The sequence below is a fragment of the Sinocyclocheilus anshuiensis genome, unplaced genomic scaffold (genome assembly GCF_001515605.1).
Source record: "Sinocyclocheilus anshuiensis isolate Anshui unplaced genomic scaffold, SAMN03320099.WGS_v1.1 scaffold609, whole genome shotgun sequence".
In the NCBI taxonomy this organism is placed as follows: domain Eukaryota; kingdom Metazoa; phylum Chordata; class Actinopteri; order Cypriniformes; family Cyprinidae; genus Sinocyclocheilus; species Sinocyclocheilus anshuiensis.
Window position 1 is genome coordinate 2255514 of NW_015541011.1, and position 22178 is coordinate 2277691.

Below are 22178 nucleotides of genomic sequence, written 5' to 3' on the forward strand. Positions count from 1 at the left end.
GTGTCTTAGAAAATGTAAATCAATATATTGTTTTCTGTGACTGAGTGATTAAGATGATTTTCACATAATTTTGAAGCAAAAACTCTATAGACTTCAAGATCAGTTCTCAAAAGTCTTGTGAACAAATGTTATGTATGAGTTTTATGGCCTTATTTTAATGACTTAAAAATTTTCATTTTTTACTAACCATGCATAAATGTTTTCTCAAAAACACAAACATGTAGGCTATATTCATGCTGCTCGTGTATTATTGTAGCACAGTTTGTGCTGATTACAGTGTAATCAGACTTTAGTCATTAATGTGTATTTAAGATACTGAAAAAAGCACAAATGTCAGGGCATGTCAAAACTTTTCCAGGCCCCAAAACACCCTCGGACCCCAGAGGGTTAATTACCATCGGCTGACCGCTGAGATTGCTGCTTTTATATGAATACGCCTTTTCATATTAGCTCGTAAGAGTGTGTTACACTACCAGGAGCAATAGTTTCCTACAAAGACAAGCAGATGTTCACAGACTGTATGCTGGCGGGTTTGATCAAGCTATTAGCAGCCACAGTGAGGGAAGGAACGTTTTCACAATCAAGAGTATTTTGAGACATGAGAGCAGATTGGGAATTGAAACCAAAATTGAGGTGAAGGCATATCAAAGTCATCGCTCAAGTTTCTTTCCAACGATGTTGCTCTCCAGTCCCACTATGCCAGCAGGACGTCTGTTCTGTAACACTCTATGCCACTGAGCAGGTCTCATCAATCTGTGAGAGCGCACCTCTCCTCGAGCACCTCGCCCCCTGAAAACCGCTGGCCTTCACCGCGGCCTTGATACTCACATTGTGCGGTGCGGTAAGTCAAAGGATGGGGCAAAGAGGTGACGAATGGGCTGGCAAACATATTTAACAAACAACCCTGTGGGCTTGTGGTGGACTGTTTCACACAGGCATTTATATATGAGGTGGTCAGTGGTTTTGCCTTTTTTCAGGTCATCAACAGTGAACAACATAATTTCCTGAACTCACAAAGCACGGTGGTTTCAGATTGACAACTCGCACGTAAAAACGTCAAACATGCTTTCTTTGATTAAAAAGACACTGGATACAGATACTGTAAATACACCTACAAGTGTCCGTAATCCTGATAAGCGCACAGAAACGTAATGATTGTTTAGGCTGATCTGCAATGAAACTTTACTTTGAATACACGGTTGTCTTTCGTGGAAGAAGAAGACTCCTACTCATGACTCAGACAGAGCAGTTCTCTGGTTTCCATGAAAAGGGAGGGCATTATGGGAGAGGTTATCACTTTACTCTTCAGTAAATCGGGTGTTCTGTGCTGTGTTGCTGTCCTAAAACTAATACAAGCGGAAAGGAAGAAACAGAGTAGGTGTGCATTTCTTCGCTTTGCCTGCATGCAACTACCCAAATCATGCCTTGTTTTGCAATTGTAAATTAGTTTTGTAAAATTAGGTACATGCAACCTTAACACATCTGAGACATTTGGGAATGTGTTATACATAAAATTTTCTTTGAAGTCAAATCCGTAGTGAGCCGCCAAGTTTTTACTATGAATCAAAGCATATGCAAAACCCAAACCATAAGCAGTGTCAACTGATTTTAAATCCTTCCTCAGGTGGTCCACATCACCACTGAGATCAGTTCAACCCACTCCAGCAAAGAACAAACAAGACATTGCTGAAAGTGAAAGAATTTTAATTGAAAGCATAACATCGCTACACGTGCCAGTTCCTGAACGCCGAATAATAATTTCACCAAACCTTGTACCCTCTACATTACAAATCATGCTGGAGTAAGTAAACATGATCTTTCACATCGGTGTTGAAATCATTACAGAGCCTATTTGGCCTTACGTCATTGAGAATAATTCATGGCTGAAATCTGTAAACACGTGCCAGATCACTGAGCTGGGAACCATGGAACAGTATCTGAGGCAGTGAGAGAGAGAGAAGGTCCCATTCTTGCTCTTATTGAATTACATTCAATCATGTTTGCCCGTGTCGGAGATGCTTTTCCCCCCTCCCACTGGAGTGTAATCAATAGCCAAAGAGGAAACTTCCATTAGCTTTTGTGCCTGCTATCTAGGGACTGGTTCTGATGGTAACCAGGAAAAAGAAAGGAGGGATGAGAGAGGTTTGTTAAGTTCAAGTAGACAGGGCCCTTTATTGTTTCCAATTTTTGTTTCCATTAACTGCATCTAAACACTGACAATGACTGAAAGCTCTTATTTGGGACCGTTGGGAGACTCTAGCACAAATCACATGCAAAGAAAAGCTCTATCAATTACATACCAGCCTCAAAACTGTCCCCTATTTAGGAACTGCTGCTTGTTATCATTGGCTGTCATGTCCATACTGCATGTATGTAATGTTTCGAGAAATATTATGAGAATGCAGGGATGTCTCACACAGAAATATTTTCTTTGTCAATCAATATGATGTTTTTCCTGGAGGACCTAAAGAACCCATAGAGGAGAGGGCAGGCATGGATCTGTCATGGGCACACCTATCAGGACTTAACAGGGCTGAGAGCACAAAGGTGAAGACAGCCACCAGATGAGACTGCTCTAGCGCACTTTTTCATTCAGCACTTCTATGCTGCACAATGACTTGTGAAGTTAAACAAAACAAGCAGTCAACAGACACCTTGAAAATGCTCATTTATATATAAAGCAAACAAATGATAGCAAATGAGACAAACTTGCAGCTATAAAAAGAAAACATTTTAAACAAGATTTACTTAAAAATAAAACATAATAATAAAATATATTTTTTTAAATATATAATGGTAAATGAAAATATAAATCTATCCATAGATCCACAATGAGGATAATTTATATATTGAGTTATATAATTATTTTATTTCTTTAAATCTTTTAATCTCATTGTTGGCAAGAGACAATGAGCATAATTCCATAAACAATAAGCATAATTCCACCAAATGTTCAGTAAAGTATATGCTGTAATGCATAAAATAATTCGAATTAATAATTAAATATACATAATAAAAGAATTTAATATCATAAAGGAATACAACAGCTTATGCTAGACTACCTATTAAAATTTAAGGTTTGCTGTCAGTCTTGACTGGAAGGATGGCTTTATTGATTTCTGTTCGTTACACTAAGCTATTAGCAGATTAAACTCAATAATTAGTTCAGTTGATAAACTGGCCTTTAATAAATGGTAGGAGCTCTGATTCAAGGTTGAAATCATGGCAATACCAGACCAAGCTTGGGTGTCTCTTAAATAAATAGGAAATGGTTCCACGTCACAAGTCAAATAACTTGGACAATCAATACTGATAATCTTTCAATGTCGATAATCTCAAATTGCCAAATATATCATTTGTCTCATTACCAGTAAAAAAAACTTTTTAGTCCCTTCATTAGTCACTATATGTAGGCAGCTGGTTGTGGGCCAGTTAAAGGGAAATATAGTGGGTACCAATTTGCCAAATGTTCCTTGGAAAGCCTTAAAATAATGTTAACAATGCTACTCTAACAAGGTGGACAACTAGCATACAGATAATTATAAGCTTCAGTAAATAAAACAGAAAAGATGAGAATAGAAAATATACCAGTTACTTAAAACGATTATCAATGATGAAGTACAGATTTACTGGACAGCACTGAGATGCAGATGAGAAACAGCGTATTTATCCAGTGAGCTAAGAGTGAAAATGATAGTTCAGAATTAGTCAATAATTTGCGGCGTGCTTCGTCCCCCTCTTGTTTCCTCTGTGAATGAGCACCAGGGTTATTTGCTCAGAGTCAGCGCGTCTACGTTCAAGCACTTGAGATTAGAGCCTGCCTCATTAGTCTTATCGGAGACTAATGTTTACCAAAGACCCACCTCGCTCTGGGCCTTTTGTTGCTTTGTCTTCTTTTTATTTCAGCCTCTTGAAGAAGGTCTGGTTTTTAAATGAAAAATATCAGTCTTGCTAGAAAATGAGAGAGAAGGGATTGAGGTGGGGGGTGAAAAAGAGGTTCTGACGTCAATGAGGCACGACATGTGCTGAAAAAAATAATCTCTTGGCAGTAACCAGGTAACAAGCATCATGCTCAAAGGGAGCAGGGATGTTCTCAAAGAGCACTGCGAGAGAGTACAAGACCAATATGCTTCAGTGTTTCGCGTTCATCAATACGTACAGTGAACACAAGACCCTTAGTCTTTTAAAATGCGCTCTCCTAACTGATGTGTCATAGATAATATGGCCGTGTACTTGTCCATTTTCCACTTACGTGGTTGCTTGGAAGCATAAAGTTTGGCTTGATGTGGCATGCAGCCTTACTTTAAATCCTTTCATGTCGTACATCCTTTATATTTGTTTCTGGGAGGGATACTTTAAATAAAAGAGGACTATTCTGTTGCCTCTGATTCTTGCTGGTCTCTGTTGTGAGGTAAACACCAAACTGTGTTTCCACAGCAACCTGGTCACACTTAACATGTGAAAGAGAAAAGAACAACAATTACCACGAATTCAGACCTTGCATCTAGAGAGCTGTCAGAGACACAGGGTCTTATAAAATGGCTATCATAAGAATGAACCAAATGTAGCTCTTTGTTTCAGAAGAGAGAAAATGGCTTGCTCCAAAGAGGGGCTGTGCTCTTGTTCTAGACTGAAAGTCCAGAGGAAAGGGAGTCCTTGTCCTATAAAAAAGGGCACTTTGAAAAGCTGCAGGAGGCTTGATTCAACACCATTATTGTTGCAGCTCAATGTGGTATATTAAGACAGTACTTTTTTAACCTGACGTGTACTTCACTCCAGTAAGAATAGGCCATTCATTTACAAAATGTGACTTTTTCACCAGGCTATCAATAAGTGAATGTTCATTTCAATGTTTTAAATGTATACTGTAACATTCAACCTGAAAACTGTTAGTTGCACAAACTAAACATACATAAAAACAAGGTAACTGGGCAAATTAAAAATAAAATGTGATTGCAAAAACAAATTCCTCTTTCTGTATGACACTATCCATTAACAAAATTACAATCCTCTGGTCAAAGTCAAACTCTTTCTCACAACCTCTTTCAAATATCAATAGTATCCAAAGGGAAAGTTTTATTGCTCAAAAGTGGCCCTTTTAGAATTATAATGGAATTCTCAGTTAAGTTTCAGTTAAGTATAAACTTGTTAGATGTTTCTCCTAAAATTCTTTATGATAAATAAAAATAGAAACAAACATGATAGTAGGTGAAATACAGTAATAGTACAGAGCTATTAAATGGATGTGGATATATAGCCTGAGATTATGTGGTCTTGTAAGAATTTGATGAGAAAAATTTTCACTTTGAAATAAGTGAATTCAGATTGCAGACGTTGCTATCTTGGAAAATCTGAGCAAAGAAATTCTTCTAAGGAGAAAAAGCTCAGACAACCACAACAGTCTCCAATTATTCTCTGTGTAATTTCAGTGCTGTTTAGGAAAAACAATTGATATATTATAGATATCTGTAGTATTATCTTAATTCTTGCCCTAAACGTATACATTTCTGATTCCTCTTATTATAATTAGCAGAAATGACAACACTTTCCTCCAGAAAATACCAAGACTATGCTTACTTAGAGAAAGGAGTGTTTGTTTTTAGTGGGCAGATTGACAAAACAGGTGAACTGTTGCCACAGTTTGGTCATTGATTTACCCCAGTGATAAGAAAACAATTCTACTTGAACTATTTATGAGGTAAACCGCCTCTTTAAGATGAGGTCAAACATTCCTTATAAAATCTTCATGTACTAGTTCACATGCAGAAGGCACTTCTTGTCACAATCAGACTTGTGCTTAAAGAACTTAAAGACCCCAAATATTAGAAGTAGAAATGCATGCAAAAACATCCTGTTATGAAAATATCTAATAACCCTAAAATGTAATAATCCACATAACCTCCATGTGACTCATTAATTGTGGATAATTTTCTTTTGTAAAACTATGAAACATAACAATTGTTTGTACCTGTAAATCATTAAAAGAGCTACAACATTATCAGGACAAAAACACTGTTAACACTCTTATTATTCAGGATGTACATCTAAAGAATAGCTGTGAAAATAGTGCCTAAAGAGTCTAACCGAACTGTTAATTCAATTATCAGCAAGTGGAAAGTACATCAAACCATTCAGAACCCAGAAAACACTCCCTAAAACTTTGCCTGAACATGCCAATGATTATTCTGAAGGATCTACAGCGTTCAGTAGCTGAGAATGTGTGAAAGCACTACAATAATTTGCCAAAAAAAAAGTGACCCAGTTGCAATGAGAGCAAAGATTTTGTGGTCAGATGAGACCAAGATAGCATATTAACCAAAATTCAAAATGATATGTGTGCCGCAACTCGCTGTTCACACCTCAAAACCACCATCGCTGGTGATAGAAATGATGAGAAAATCAAACAAAAGGCAGACTAATAAAATAAGTCCTGCTTAGTGTACACAACAATTAAAATGTAGGGTTTCAGCTCACTATTAAAAATCATATTGGAGGGATATAGCATATATATCAGAATATCCTAAAGAAGACACCTTTCCTTTATGTCAATACTGCTGACATTTTGGTTTGACTTAATAAGCACTTTAATATGAAGACTGCTAGATGTGAGAGTAAGAGGCGTAACGAAAAAAAGTAAAAAGATTAAAAAAAAGGAGGAGGGAATGGATAAGAGTGGCAGTAGATGAGACATTAAAGAACGAGCAGTGGGAATTGAGAATAGAAAGAAACAGAGATCGCTGAAATGAAGTGATATGTTACAGATCATGAGGGAAATTAAACCAGATTTAATAAGTAGTTTATCAAAACAGTGTGAAAATCAGATATGAACAGAACTGACAGCTGCTAAACAGGGAAAATGAAGATAAGGAAAATGATTAACTTGTAAAAAAAAAAATAAAAAAAATGTTATTATTTCACTGAGTGAGATATTGTCAAAAAGTTTTTGGAAGACCTTTTAATGCAATATTTAATATTTTTAATTAAAAATGCTATGGAGTGAGTAAATAAATAAATAAATAATGCCATCATTTATAAATATATTTTAGGAAAAACTGAGGACGCTGTGTGATTAGTTTAAAGAGCCACCCAGGATGAGCCGAGCAGTGTAACTGACCATGCATCCCTCTTCAGCCTTTTCAAATGTCAAACACGGCTTTAGCAGATCACACAGTCAATCTGGCCCCTGGCCAGCCCAAAGTCAAGCCACTAAGTTAAGCGTTTGCCAATTAAAATGCAATCTTTTCTTGTGTGTTGTCATCTGTGCATATCAAGCGCAAATTAAGCCCCTGACCCCTTTTGGATTAATCCTCGCAGACTAGGTTAATAGTCCAGAACCGTAGGGGTCGTCCGCCGCTCCAGAGCGTGAGGTGAATGGCGTCATTGTGTGAGTGAGTGATCCCTTAGTGCCGTGCCTGCCAAAACCTCAAGGAAGGACTCAGATGCCCCTGCTTTCAGGTGGAGATTTTGCCCTATCACTGAAAGTGAATAAACTTTGAAAGTGGCCTAATTTACTTTGACAGTGTTGAAACAATGACGCAATCAAATTAAAAAGATGGACCAGGTTAAAACGAGATCAATTATGAGTGTAAGATCTTATCCCTGGGTTGTCTTTCCAATAGTATCAAATGATAACATCCTGATATCTTGAGAACAAGAGAGCAGAAAGAGCTCCGTTAAGTCTACTGTCCCCACATAAGGTAGGGCAAATGTGATTGGAAGGACACTCAGGCCTGAATATGGTGCCTGTTAGCAGGGCTCTATTATCTGGGTATGTCACCGTTAAAGATACCAGCACTCCAGCCCTGATCTGTCTCTGAAACAGCCCAGACAGGCCCCTCTGAGACACACTGCCCCTAATGTTTGGAAAATGAGCTTAGCAGCTAAGTCTTAATCAACAGGGCCGTATAAGTAATACTCCCATTAGACTGCCACCTAAGAGAGGGATGAATTTGTCATTTTCATGGTATTAACAACACATACTGAGAGGCAACCGAGTTCTCTCTTCATTACAGCAGGCTAAAATGTTGACAAATGTAAAAAGCAATTTCAGAACGTTGCTTATGAAACAGATAGTTCCAGTCCTGGATGCTGATTGGTCACTACAACAGCTATAGCATGTATATGACTGTGCAGCACCTGTAGAATTATTGTTCATTTTCAGGGACTTTATCTTCTAGCAGAAGAATGCCAATTCAAGGCATTATATATCACTCAAAAATAACAAATCGTGTCATCACATACTTAACCTCATGTTATTCCAAACCTGTAGGGATGTAACGATTAACTGTGAGCCGGTTGAAAATCGATTCATATATGTGACGATTCAAACCGGTTGAGATGCTAAACAAATCGCGATTCAATTAGGGGTAGGAGTCTGAGGGGAACTTACTGTCTTTAGAAAAGTTTAGATGGTATTTTTTCTTTTCATCTTGCCTCTGTATAAAAGCCTTGTTTTGTTTATATGAAGAGATTTATTTTATTTGTATTATTTATTTTCATTTGGGGTTTGTTTTAAAATTTCAATTTAGTTCTGTTATTTACATTTACATTATATTTCAATTTTGTCATTTAGCAAACGCTTTTATCCAAAACGACTTACAAATGAGGACAATAGAAGCAATCAAAACCAACAAAAGAGTAATTATATGTTGCTCTATATTAATGATGGCATGCAGGCTGAGACGTCAAAACTAGACAGAAACAGTGGACATGAACATGCCCTTTGGACAGGCTGCAAGTGGACAGCATATTACAGACCATAATTCCCAGAATTCAGTGCTCATCCATCAGGGCTCAGCACTCTCTGCCTTGTGTCTCATCTGATGAGTTTTTCATCTGGATTCACCGCTGTTGGGAAAAGATGTGTTTTGACCCTTACTGCTGTTCTTGACCCTCCAAATCAAACTCTCACTACCTCTTCTTTTATTCCTTTCTTATATATATATATATATATATATATATATATATACTGCAAATGCATTTAGTAAGAAAATTAATACAAGTATACATTAATTAAAAGTGACAGTAAAGGCATTTAAAATGTTACAAAAGACTTCCATTTCAAATCAATTCTGTTCTTTTGAACTTTCTATAAAGTGAATCAATCCTAAAAAAAAAATGTATTACGTTTTCCACAAAAATATTAAGCAGCACAACTGTTTTCAACACTGATAATAAGAAATGTTATATGAGCATCAAAACAGCATATTAGAATTATTTCTGAAGGATTTTGTGACACTGAAGCCATGACAGAAATACATTTTATTTGAATATATATTCAAATAGAAATAATAAAATCGTGAACCGAACCGAATCGTGAAATCAAAATCGTGAATCGAATCTAATCGAATCGTGAGTTGAGTGAATCGTTACATCCCTACAAACCTGTATGACATTTTTTCTTTTGTGGAATGCAAAATGAAACAGAATGACAGCCTCAGTCACTGTTTTTTTCCCCATACAATTAAAGGGAATGGTGACTGAGGCCTGTAAGCAAATAAAAGATTACAGTGTTAATAGAAGTTTACTTTACATTTTTGTTCTTAATATTTATCATGAAGCAGCAATTTTAATAAAAAGATAAGGCACTCAAGGCCATGCTGTATTGTGAATACTGTAAAGGGGTTTCCACTGCATTCTGTGTCTAAAATACCCTTGATCTGTGGCTATATAAGACTAGAACTATATAAATCCAGCAAGATGAAATAATAAAATAGAAATATGTTTATCTCTCCATTGCGGCCACATGCTCTGCATACATTTCCTATATTTGTCATATTTGCCTGTTTTAGTCACATCAATATCTTATCAACAGGAGTTGCATGTACGCGTTTTTAAACACAAATCTACACACTCCATGCACAGATAAAAATAAAAGTAATTTACATCGGCCAAGACCTAACAGAAGCACATTAACATGAATATTACGTTATTTTCTTACACCATTTTGCTCTATATTAATGATGGCATGCAGGCTGAGACGTCAAAACTAGACAGAAACAGTGGACATGAACATGCCCTTTGGACAGGCTGCAAGTGGACAGCATATTACAGACCATAATTCCCAGAATTCAGTGCTCATCCATCAGGGCTCAGCACTCTCTGCCTTGTGTCTCATCTGATGAGTTTTTCATCTGGATTCACCGCTGTTGGGAAAAGATGTGTTTTGACCCTTACTGCTGTTCTTGACCCTCCAAATCAAACTCTCACTACCTCTTCTTTTATTCCTTTCTTATATATATATATATATATATATATATATATATACTGCAAATGCATTTAGTAAGAAAATTAATACAAGTATACATTAATTAAAAGTGACAGTAAAGGCATTTAAAATGTTACAAAAGACTTCCATTTCAAATCAATTCTGTTCTTTTGAACTTTCTATAAAGTGAATCAATCCTAAAAAAAAAATGTATTACGTTTTCCACAAAAATATTAAGCAGCACAACTGTTTTCAACACTGATAATAAGAAATGTTATATGAGCATCAAAACAGCATATTAGAATTATTTCTGAAGGATTTTGTGACACTGAAGCCATGACAGAAATACATTTTATTTGAATATATATTCAAATAGAAAAATATTAGTTAATTAGTAATTAGTAAATTATTTATTATTCAAAATATTATTATTATTTTAAATTGTAAAAATATTTCATAATATTACTGTTTAACTGTGTTTTTTATCAAATAAATACAGCCTGGATGAACATTAAAAAAAAAGACCTATCCCTAACCTCTGTACGGTAGTATAACTGCTAATTTTTAAAATGCCAAATTTAGTATAATGAAATTGTACATCAATAGTCATCTAATTCAATGGTGGATCTACACGCTATATTCAAGGGACTTTTGCTGGCCGTTTAAAAACATCACAGACTAGTTTTCCTGAAAAATGCCATGATTCCAATTTGTCTTGTCAAAGTCAATATTACATCTGTGTTGCTTAAAGTGTAAGCATGACTTAAATCATTCCATCACTATCAATTTAGTCTAATCATATCTAAAGAGCATATTTTAATAGGCAGACTTAAGGGATTTGGACCGAAGTGTTCCTCGCCATCTCTCACTTCTCGCACTGTTGCTTTTCCTTCTTTCCTCCACTCTCCTCATCCTCACATCAGCAGGAGGAGGATAATTGATCAATCACGCTAATTGAACAGTCTGGCCAGCTAGCTCACAGAAGCAGATGTGCCAATTTGCATTCATTAAGAGTCGGGTCTTAATCACCGCATGAGCTTTGACTGACAGCACAAACAATTCAATGCAAAGCTCCCAACAAAACAGTAAAATTCAGCTCAGCAGCTATAAAAATAAATGCAATTATATTGTAAAGTGTGCATATTTATAGAAAAAACTTCACAAGTCCTAGTGAGTAGTTGTAGCACTCGTACCAAAGTGCTTGGATAATATGATTGATTTAACAGCTCTGGCTACATTACTGACATAACACAGAGTTGTGGGTTGTGGTGAATGTCCCAAAAATCCCCAGCCCCAATGACATCAGAAGTCCCCTCTTGCCTTCAACCAGAGTGATGAATAAAAGTCCCTTATCAAAAATATCTCCCTCCCCCAGTCTCACAGCAATACAGCATAGCCTCATTTCCTTCCTCTCCTCCGCAGACACCGGCTCCTTACTACATCCACATCCAGAACCAATAGAAACTGTGAGTGAGCTCTCGTTATGATCTCAAGAGCTTCTGTACAAACATGAATATGCATAGAATAGCTAATGCATTTGCACGGCTGTTTGGAGACGCTCATATGCCGAATGCAGCATCAAAGGTTCAGATGAAAGGCAGAGTGACTGCTTTTTGTCCTGTGCTTGTGGTAAAACAATGGTGTTATTCACATGGAACAAAACCGGAATCTCATGGAGAACAGACAGAATAAGTGCTGACATTTGGGAATGGTCAAGATTTACATATCCTGCGATTCTCGATTATGTCTTTGCCAGGAAATAATTCTCAAAAGAATGTCTCGAGACCAGCTACGAGGACAATTTTCAAAAACTCAGTGTAAATTCATTAAAGGGACAATTCACCCAATATGAAAATTATTTAAACCTTTATTATTTTAAATAATGACAATTTCATTTTTGGGTGAACTTTCCCTTTCAGCATACAACAATATGCTTTCTTTGTTTAAATATTCTAGTGGTACTACCAGTCTACTGCACTGGTCAGCCTTTGAATATTTCTTCAGGAAAGCAAAAAGCATTTGCTTTTTAAAACCACACACAACAATGCAAGCCTCTAATGGAGGCCTAAAAACATTTGCCTGAACCATTCCCTGATTTGCTTACTATTTGAGCCAGGTACATAACACCTCAGACAACAACCCAGTATTGCAAAAGGTCAGCCGGCCGTTCACAACGGCACACACACCAGCTCAGTTATTTGCAACATGGTGACAGTGGTATAAAAAAAAGTCACACATGTAAATCTAATGAAAGCAAACATATGCCATGTGTATGTAAGCCTGCAGCTTCCACACTTTACCCAGCATTCAATAGAACGGCTGTTAGCTGGGACTGCTAATGTGTTCAAACCATGATAATTTGGGCTAATGAGAATGGACTGATTTTAGCATGGCTGAGTAATGCTCTCGAGAGCATCTAACAGAGGCGAGGGTGTAAAAGGGACAAATGGACGCAACGTATCTGCTGTGAAGTTGATATCTGATTTCAAGGAATCCTATGTGCACACTGAGAGGCCTGTATTCAGAATACCAGCATAGGGCTACTGAGATTTAATTACCTCCAGTTTGAGAGGAACAAGAGGAAGGATGATTTAATTATTTTAATTACCTGCAGCAGCTTTTTCATTTGCAGCACAAACAGAATTCAATTTGGAACAACAGGAACTGTAAGGACTTTCTTTAGACAGGACAACTGTAAAGACTGTATTTTCGCTCATTCATACTATTGTCTTTATCTGTCTACCTTTTTATTAACTGAAATTGACTTACAGTAAGAGGAAATTCCATAACAAATTAAATTCAAAGGAACTGAAGGAAAGTTATGCTCTATTACCACAAATAATTATTTTAGCTCATCCCTTAGTTTGTCAAAACAAGCAAATGTCACATGTAAAGTACACTAATACATTTACCCTGCACCAGGATAAACTTTAGAATAGAGTTTTGAAAGTACAGGTGCATCTCAATAAATTAGAATTTAATGGAAAAGTTAATTTATTTCAGTAATTCAACTCAAATTGTGAAACTCGTGTATTAAATAAATTCAGTGCACACAGACTGAAGTATTTTAAGTCTTTGGTTCTTTTAATTGTGATGATTTTGGCTCACATTTAACAAAAACCCACCAATTCACTATCTCAACAAATTAGAATACTTCATAAGACCAATAAAAAAAACATTTTTAGTGAATTGTTGGCCTTCTGGAAAGTATGTTCATTTACTGTACATGTACTCAATACTTGGTAGGAGCTCCTTTTGCTTTAATTACTGCCTCAATTCGGCGTGGCATAGAGGTGATCAGTTTGTGGCACTGCTGAGGTGGTATGGAAGCCCAGGTTTCTTTGACAGTGGCCTTCAGCTCATCTGCATTTTTTGGTCTCTTGTTTCTCATTTTTCTCTTGACAATACCCTTGACCATAGATTCTCTATGGGGTTCAGGTCTGGTGAGTTTGCTGGCCAGTCAAGCACACCAACACCATGGTCATTTAACCAACTTTTGGTGCTTTTAGCAGTGTGGGCAGGTGCCAAATCCTGCTGGAAAATGAAATTCAGTCTGTGTGCATTGAATTTATTTAATACACATTTCACAATTTGAGTTGAATTACAGAAATGAACTTTTCCACGACATTCTAATTTATTGAGATGCACCTGTATGCACAAGACTTAAACATTATACATGTTAACCTGAGATATTTGTGAGAAAAATTATTTTACAACTTTTTTTTGTCACAATCATGTAATGTCGATAAAAACTGCAAATTCCCCATTATACTGTATGTACAAAGATACCAGAAAAAGATTTTTCCACCAATGAGACTATTATTTTAAAGATATTGGTGATAACTGATAAATGTACAATAGCAGTATTCTATTAGTATTACTTTGTCTTAATAAAAAATAAACTAACTCTAAAAACTTTAATTGATTTGAAAGTTGAATTTAGGGATCACAACAATATAATGCACATGGGAAATGATTTGCTAAAGATTGCATTTTAAAGCATCATAAAATTTTTGTTTTTAACTTTTGTTTTTGCTTTTAACTTGTTTTGAGCCCAGAACATTCCTTTAACTTTTTCTATTAGAAAAACAGTGAATATGGCTTAAAACCAGCAATATCCTAACTTATGCTTTCACAAAAGGTCAGAGAACTTTCACGGTCTTATAAAAGTGAAATGTGTTGGGCTGTGCTATTATGCACAATCTCTAGACTAAGGTCCATCATACATAAAAAAGTCGGTTCAACTCCACTTCCTTTCACATTCTCTGAGCAATGCAAAAGGTGAGAACAAGGACAAAGTGTGCTAGTGGAGACCAAATACTGTGCCAGTGGTCCTTAAAGACCCCTGCGAGCCGCTGAATGGACATGCTGTAACCTCTGAGGAAACGCTCCATCAATCCTGCGCTGCTACTCAGTAAATAAAAGGGCTTGCTTCAGACCCACAGCCTTTGAAAAGGGAGACACAGATGGGATCGCGGCCACTTTTAATCAGACAGAGAAGTGGACAGGATCCACAAAGGGAGATTTCACGCAACGATTCACCTGTCGCCTGGAGTGTTATTGAAGTTGAACCATCGTGCTGCAGGTGCACACACACCAAAAACACACATGTACATGCTACTTTTTGCTCAGGCGTGGTGATCTCGGTCTAGCGCTCCGGTACCGACTGCGGGCCAGACTTGAGACAAAGTCCATAGCCCTGAGCCTAGCCATCACACTGTGCCCCACTCACACTTCCATCTGTGGAAAGCAATACATCTGTTCCCTTGACTACACAAGGCCAGGGCTTTTGCTACAGATGGTGGTGGCAAGTAGGAATGTGACTTTTGATTTGGCTTCTCACATGGAACAGGAATTTATGCTGGTCAATGAAAAAGCTGCAAAATATGCATTTGTTGTAGAGGACAGAAAAAGGACAAATGAGAAAAAAAAGTGCAACTGTTTGTGTGGCATTTATCACTTTAACACAATCTATTTATTTAGATAAGTGCCTCCATGTGAAACACATTTCACCAGACAGCAGGAAATGGAAATGAGAGTTCCCTTTCATGGGAACTTCGAACTGCGTCCTCTAGGGGTCGCTATGGGGGACGCCTCGTCGTGACCCGTGGTCATGTTCCCTACTCAGGGAACCATGGTTACATAAGTTAAATAACACTAGATCTGTTAGAAAGCAGTTTCTATATAGATGGACAAACAGTCAGACAGAAAGTTATTTCAAATACAGTACACAAGAGTATGAAACTGCAGTGCTTAATATGGCACCTGTAAGAAAGAAATGTTGTCAAAACAGCCTCATTTCATTTTAAACAGTCTTGATTCTCTAGAAAAAAATCTCTAAAACCAAACATATAGCCTGTAAAAATTAGGGATGTACCCCTATTAAAATTCAGGCTTATAATGATATTGAAGTCAATAATCATTTTCATGTTATGGCTGATGACAAGTAAATAGCTAATATTAAAGGGGTCATGAACTGAGAAACCTAAATTCCCTTGATCTTTTGACATATATGAGGTCATTGTACTATAAAAATATCCTGTAAGTTTCAGAACTTTCTTGTTAGTCTAAAAACAGCTTATATTGAAGCCAATCAGCCAAAACGACAGGTTGTGGAATGTGCCACTTTACGGTGTAATAGTGTGGCTAAACCCCACCTCCGCAGAAGAAGATCAACGCCTGCTTCGACATCACTGCCTGTTTAGTCCCGTCCACTGATTCGCGCATGGTGTAATTAACAAAAGAGGCAAACACAGGTCTACGCAGAAATCAAACAATAAAGATGGCTCCGCAGACAGTAAGAAGCTGTACAGTGCCCAGTTGTGGAAAAACACAGTCTTTGCATTGCCTTCCTTCGGATCCCAACATTAGGAAAGAGTGGATGAACTTTATATTTAATGAAGTTCCAGACCACGTCAGTAAGAACTTGGTCCTTTTTTCACTTCATTTTACAGTGGATTCATTTACAAACAAGGCACAATTCGACACAGGATTTTCAGAAAGATTGATATTAAAAGACGATGCTGTGCGACTATATTGGATCCGACTCCACACAAGTGTAACTGTTTTTTATTACGTGGTCACTATTGCTTTGTCTTTTATTACAGATCATTTGATATGTACTGAGTACTTATGCATTTTTAACCTAAATCACAGCAGCATCCATCTATGAAGGATGAAGGCTGTCAAACATACACAGCTGTTAGCCAATCATAGCAGTGGGCGTTTACTTCCGAGTTTACAATCCACCACACCTATTCAAACGGAGTGTTCCGATGAGGGGCATCAAAACAGGACAGAAAAATAGCCTATTACTTCTAAATTATAATGTTTTTTGATGTAAAGAACCTGATAACATTATAAGTGGACCTCAGAGAACAGTACAACATAATAAAAAAGGGCCATGACCCCTTTAAAATTATGTACTATTTTGTGTAAACTAAATCAATAGAACACTAAAAACTAAAATAAGCTGTTTTAAATGCTACAGTTACATCAGAACATTATTATGTACACAGTGTGAATATATATATACTGTATATATATATATTTTATTTTATTTTTTATTTATTTATTTTTTTTGCTAAAGATTAAAAATGTTAATCATTAGTGTTTTAATTTTATGTACAAATGTAAAAAGAGGAACTAATTGTACAATTAAATATCTAACATCAGCAAATACCAATAAATAATAATACAAATTACTAATTGTATCCGATCACTAGAATTTTTTTTTTTTTCAGTTTTCAGTGTAGCATGATTGCAAATACAGCAGCAACCTTAACAACGCCATTTTGTCAAAACCGTTTTAAAATGGAAAGTCAAAAGGTTTGAAGAATTTACCCCCACTGAACTAAACAGGAGCTGAACTTGAGTGCCTATATTGTACGAATTGTTGCCTAGATGGCCACAGAGTGGACTGACTTTTCTTAAAAGGGCTCTGGGTTGTTTCCTCCTTATACATGCTGTTTGATTAATAATATCACTATATGGTATCCTCTTTCAGAATGTCACACTGTATAATACGAGAACACAGGCCTGTGTTTTTATGGATAAAATCAATATTGCTGGGTACTGATATCCTTTGGCTATATCGGTATACTATATAACTCCAGCACAGATCTTTACATGTGTCTCGATGGAGTCATACTGCCTTCAACAAGAATCAAAGTCAGAAGCACTTCTGATGGCAGTCCAGGGCTGATACCTCTGCTGCTGGTTTCTCCAGCACTATACAACATGTAGCTGGGCAGGAAAAGAGAGTGGAGGCTTCAATAGCTTATTTCTGCTCTGCTTCTTTATGGAATCATGGCCACAGAAAGAGATCTGGCTGTGGGCGATCTCTGCAGCTATGAGTAGATGCTGGCCCACTGAGCAGGGACAAGGCTGCTTTGTTGGGGTCCTTCATGCATTGGGTCAGGCTCCTCCACAGCGGCTGGAGGGCCGACGTGGGAAAAGCGGCAGCTTGCATTCCACACCAGTAAGCATCAGAAAGAAATCTGCTGACGCCTGATTGTGCGGATGTACATGTCTCTGCATGTGTTTGTGGGTGTCCTACAAGACACTTACAGGATTTAGCTAACATTTTTTCACTCTAAAAAGACATCGAATTGCAATCCACAACAGCAAAGAGGCTCTTTAGTGCTGCACGAGGATGTTTTGCAACACAGAACACAGTGATTTCCCATTCTTTAAAATCACAGAGGGAAAGACATAAAGTCACTGAGAGGGGGCACAGCATCCTCTTTAAAAGCTGTTGTAAAGAGGTAAAGCTGACATGGGGTGGCTGTTACATAAGGGGGGAGAGTGTGTCCATTCATTTTTAATGCAAGTGAGGGCCCTCTCTGTGCAGGGAAGAGAGCAGATGGGCCGCTGATGAAGAGCTCAAGCCTCGTGGATGGCTCTGTGCATTCTTCTGCAGCTCTGCCATGCAGGTAATTCACCAGCAGTGTCATCAGCATGAATAAAAGATAGCTCAGCCCAGCTGACTTCTTTTATGCCGTTTTTTTTTTTTTTTTTTAAGTAAAAGACTTATTTTAAGTAAAAGTGGTACTTCACCCAAAAATTAAAATTCTGTCATAAATTATCTTATTCTTTGCTCACACATTGTCTCGACCTATAAAACTGGAATGTTGCTTTGACAAATGAGGACAGTGCATGCCTGGCAAATCCTGCTTCCTGCGTACTGAACACTACAGTAGTATGGTTTTGGTTTGCACAGCACTCATATGGCCAGCTGGGAAGGCTTTATGATGAGCAAACAATTTTCGAATTGTATAAACTGAATTTTTTTACACAGTCATTAATTGAGGCAAACATGAATGTTGGACAAAAAAAGAGGATGTTCTGTGCCATGTGTCCAGTTACATGATCTATACCCCTTTGTCAGATGCAGTACTTAAGTACGTCTGGACTTATCAGCGGCTGCAGATGTCCTGAACCCTGTCTAAGCACGGATGAGAAGGAAACTGTTACGTGCTGTCCAGACATCAGTTTGTCCCCTATGGCACTATGGGACACACATGCTGAACATTTGTGCATAGATAATTTCTGAACTTCAACCTAAAACTGACTGCTGAACTAGGTACTGATAAAAGGCTAAATATTTTGAGGGAATTATTGTCTCATACTTTGATACAAAGAGGTAGTCAAATTAAAATATACAAAAAAAAAATACATTGACTCCAAAAAGTATTTGGACTTTGCACATTATATAACAAAATATCACACCACGAGGGTAACTCATGTCATACATTTAAAAAAAATTCACCTTGGGCCAGTTAAAAGCAAAAGTAAAGCAAAAATGGTTACAAGACGTAAAAATATTTCTAAGAAAAGCTCTAGCCAAATATACTTGAATAAGTCACTTGGTTTCATGTTCTATTATCTAATTCAATAAAAGTCAAACATTTTAAAATGTGATGTCAATGTCCAAAATTGTCCCAATTACTTTTTGGGGCCACAGTACTGAAATTACACTACATTAAATGGAAAAATCATTCAATCATTAAAGATTGTTTGTTACAGAAATCAGAAGTAGGCCACACTCACCTCTACAATGTCAGAGTTGGTTCTGCTCTCATGGGGTTCGTTGTATTCTGTGTACTTAAGTAGGACTTTGTCCATGTCAGTGCTGGCATACTGAAAGAGTTTGTTCGAGCTGTTGAATATGATCAGGGCAATCTCACAGTCACACAATACGCTGAGCTCATAAGCTTTCTTCATCAAACCAAACTTCCGTTTTGTGAAGGTAACCTGTGGGATAATAGAGAAAATATGAAGATATGCTCAGTAAAATGTTAACATAGATATACTAGAATATTTGCTTTATGTTAGCATATAGAAAGTCAATCAAGATCACTAGAGAATACAGAGGAAAATAGCGTACTGCTCTAGTTCATTAGCCCAACAATTAATAACAATAAAAAGGAAATCTTAATAAAGTAATGTTTTATGTTCAAAACAAGTTATGCTCTACTGACGGCATTTGTGGCAACCACGGAAAATAAAACATACATATATAAATCAGGGATTTGCAGTCCATATAAACTGTGAATGTTATGCATACCCAAGCCATTTGAGAGAATGAGTTCAGGACTGGCTAGTTAATATAAACATTAATATACATTCCCTTGTCATTTGAGATGTAACATAAAGCTTACATAATAAAATGTTGGTAACATGTACGTAACGGTCTATAAATTATTTATTTGCCAAATGAAGGTAATTTTCTGCAAATCTGTGCCAGCAAAGAATTTGGGTAAATGGATACACAGATTTGGCACCTTTGCTCAATTGTCAAGAATCATCATCACTGTTGCGCATTCTCATTGGTTTGTTGGAATGTGGGTGATTTCATTCGCAAGAAAAGCTGTCGACGAATTGCTCACCCAAGTGGAAAAATGTGTTGTTGCTGCCAGATCTCGATTACCAAAAATGATACAGTATTTGATGCAAAACTCACATGACTAAATCAAAGGAAAAAAATGGTAACTGTATATTTTCATGTTTCCTCAATCAAAGCAAATTATACAAGTCCACTGAAATCACATCTTCTTACATTTCTTGGCATAGACAAAGTATGTTGAAGGTATACAAGTTATTTGGAAACATTCTTGAACAAACTAGTCAAAGTGAAAATTTCTGAGGGATACCTTTGGTGGGAGGCGTACCACTACCTGGTTAAAGTCACAGCTTATATATGATAATAAATCAAATCATTTTTTGTAGAAATGAACATTATGCCACAAATGCTGTTGATAGAAGCTCAGGAAATTCCTTTAATAGAATGCTAACACATAACTAAACCATTACTTTAAATCACAGATCAAAATTGTTGTGGTGGAGACCCTTACAATGGTTTTGGTCTGTCTATCGGGATCTGATAAAGTCTAATTGTTTTAGTGGTCTCCATCTATCCTGGGCCATGTTACTGCGAGATAATGAGTCAAGCAGACAGCAGAGCTGCCACACTGATGTCATGGCAGGTCAGACAGAAGGTCAGCGTGAGGAACGCAACAGAGGCTCCACAGCCTGTGCAATCAGCCCATTAGGGAGACAGCGAGCTCCATCACTCCTGCCTGCATCCTCTGACAGCCTTTTCCTACAGGGCCATCGCTGTAACACGAGCCGGCACATACGCTTCTGCAGGACACACCCATAACTATCTGACTTTTCTAGAGATGACCAGCCATTATGCACCAAGCTATACGCTTTGCTTTTGTTCCAGCTATGCAGTGAGCCAAGCCAAGCATGTGTCCTATTATCCATGAGAAGCTCATTCAGGATCCTTCAAAAGCCTGAAAATGAATTATGCATTCGTTCAGCTCTCATGTTTAACAAGTGTTGTACAGCGACGATAGCAGCAGATTTACTTTCAAAATATTGAAGCGTCAGAACGACATCATGGATGAGCATATGAACGCTCAAGATGAGCAGGATGTGTCATGCACATGGCAAAACTTACAGAGATGCCATGGAAAGCTGTGCCTAGGGCGAAAAGAAGTTGGAGAGCATGTGCATGCGAGGGAGAGGGGGAGAGAGAGCTGTATGATTACTTCCGCCAATTTCACTGACCTACAAAGCAGAGCTGAGCAGATGAGCTGGCTTTGTTCAACTTTAATTGGTCACAGCTTGCAGAAACCCTCATTTCAAATGTTACAATGCAATGCAATCCAATGAGCAGCATCTCTGAATCCATACTGTTTTCTGTCCAACTGTATAGGTGGAGTCTCACATGTTCTGCATTACAGGTGACTACAATGCTTAATTGTGTATTCAGCAGAACAACAGTGATACTTTTTTTTAGGATTATCTGATGAACAGAAAGTTCAATAGAACAGCATTTATTTTAAATATACATATATACATATTGTATATATGAAGTATATACACATACAGTCATGGCCAAAAGTTTTGGCAGTGACATAAATTTTGTGTTTTGCTAAGTTTGCTGCTTAAGCTGTTGTGGTGTTCATTCACATTGTTTCTAGATTATTGTGTAGAGTGATCAGATGCATTTTAAATAATTGCTAAAAGTTTCATTGGCCAAAAAATGAACTTTTCACAAAAAAACAAATTTCACTGTTTTTTGATCAGCAGAAGACTAGTGCAAAGTTATTTTTTCTGATGAAGCTCCCTTCCGACTGTTTGGGACATCTGGACAATCGATTGTTTGGAGAAGAAAAGGACAACGCTACCATGAGTCCTGTGATGTGCCAACAGTGAAGCATCCTGAGACCATCCATGTGTGGGGTTGCTTTATAACCAAGGGAGTGGGCTCTCTCATAATTCTGCCCAAAAACACTGCAATGAATAAAGAATGGTATCAAAACATCCTGCAAAAGTGACTTCTTCCAACGATCCATGAGCAATTTGGTGATGATCCGTGCATTTTCCAGCATGATGGAGTTACCATGTCACAAAGCAAAGTGATACAGAAGTGGCTCAAAGATCATTAAATTGACATTTT

General features: G+C 37.3%; 1 protein-coding gene across 16 annotated transcripts in view; it reads right to left on the bottom strand.

Moving 5' to 3' along the window:
- Window positions 1–22178, bottom strand: part of LOC107690382 (myocyte-specific enhancer factor 2A-like) — a 113986-nt gene that overhangs the window by 36564 nt on the left and 55244 nt on the right. For all 16 annotated transcript variants that reach the window (XM_016488708.1, XM_016488706.1, XM_016488704.1 and 13 more), the window contains one exon: window positions 19259–19462. In XM_016488708.1, coding sequence (XP_016344194.1) covers window positions 19259–19462 — 204 coding nt within the window. The remainder of the gene's footprint in view (window positions 1–19258; window positions 19463–22178) is intronic.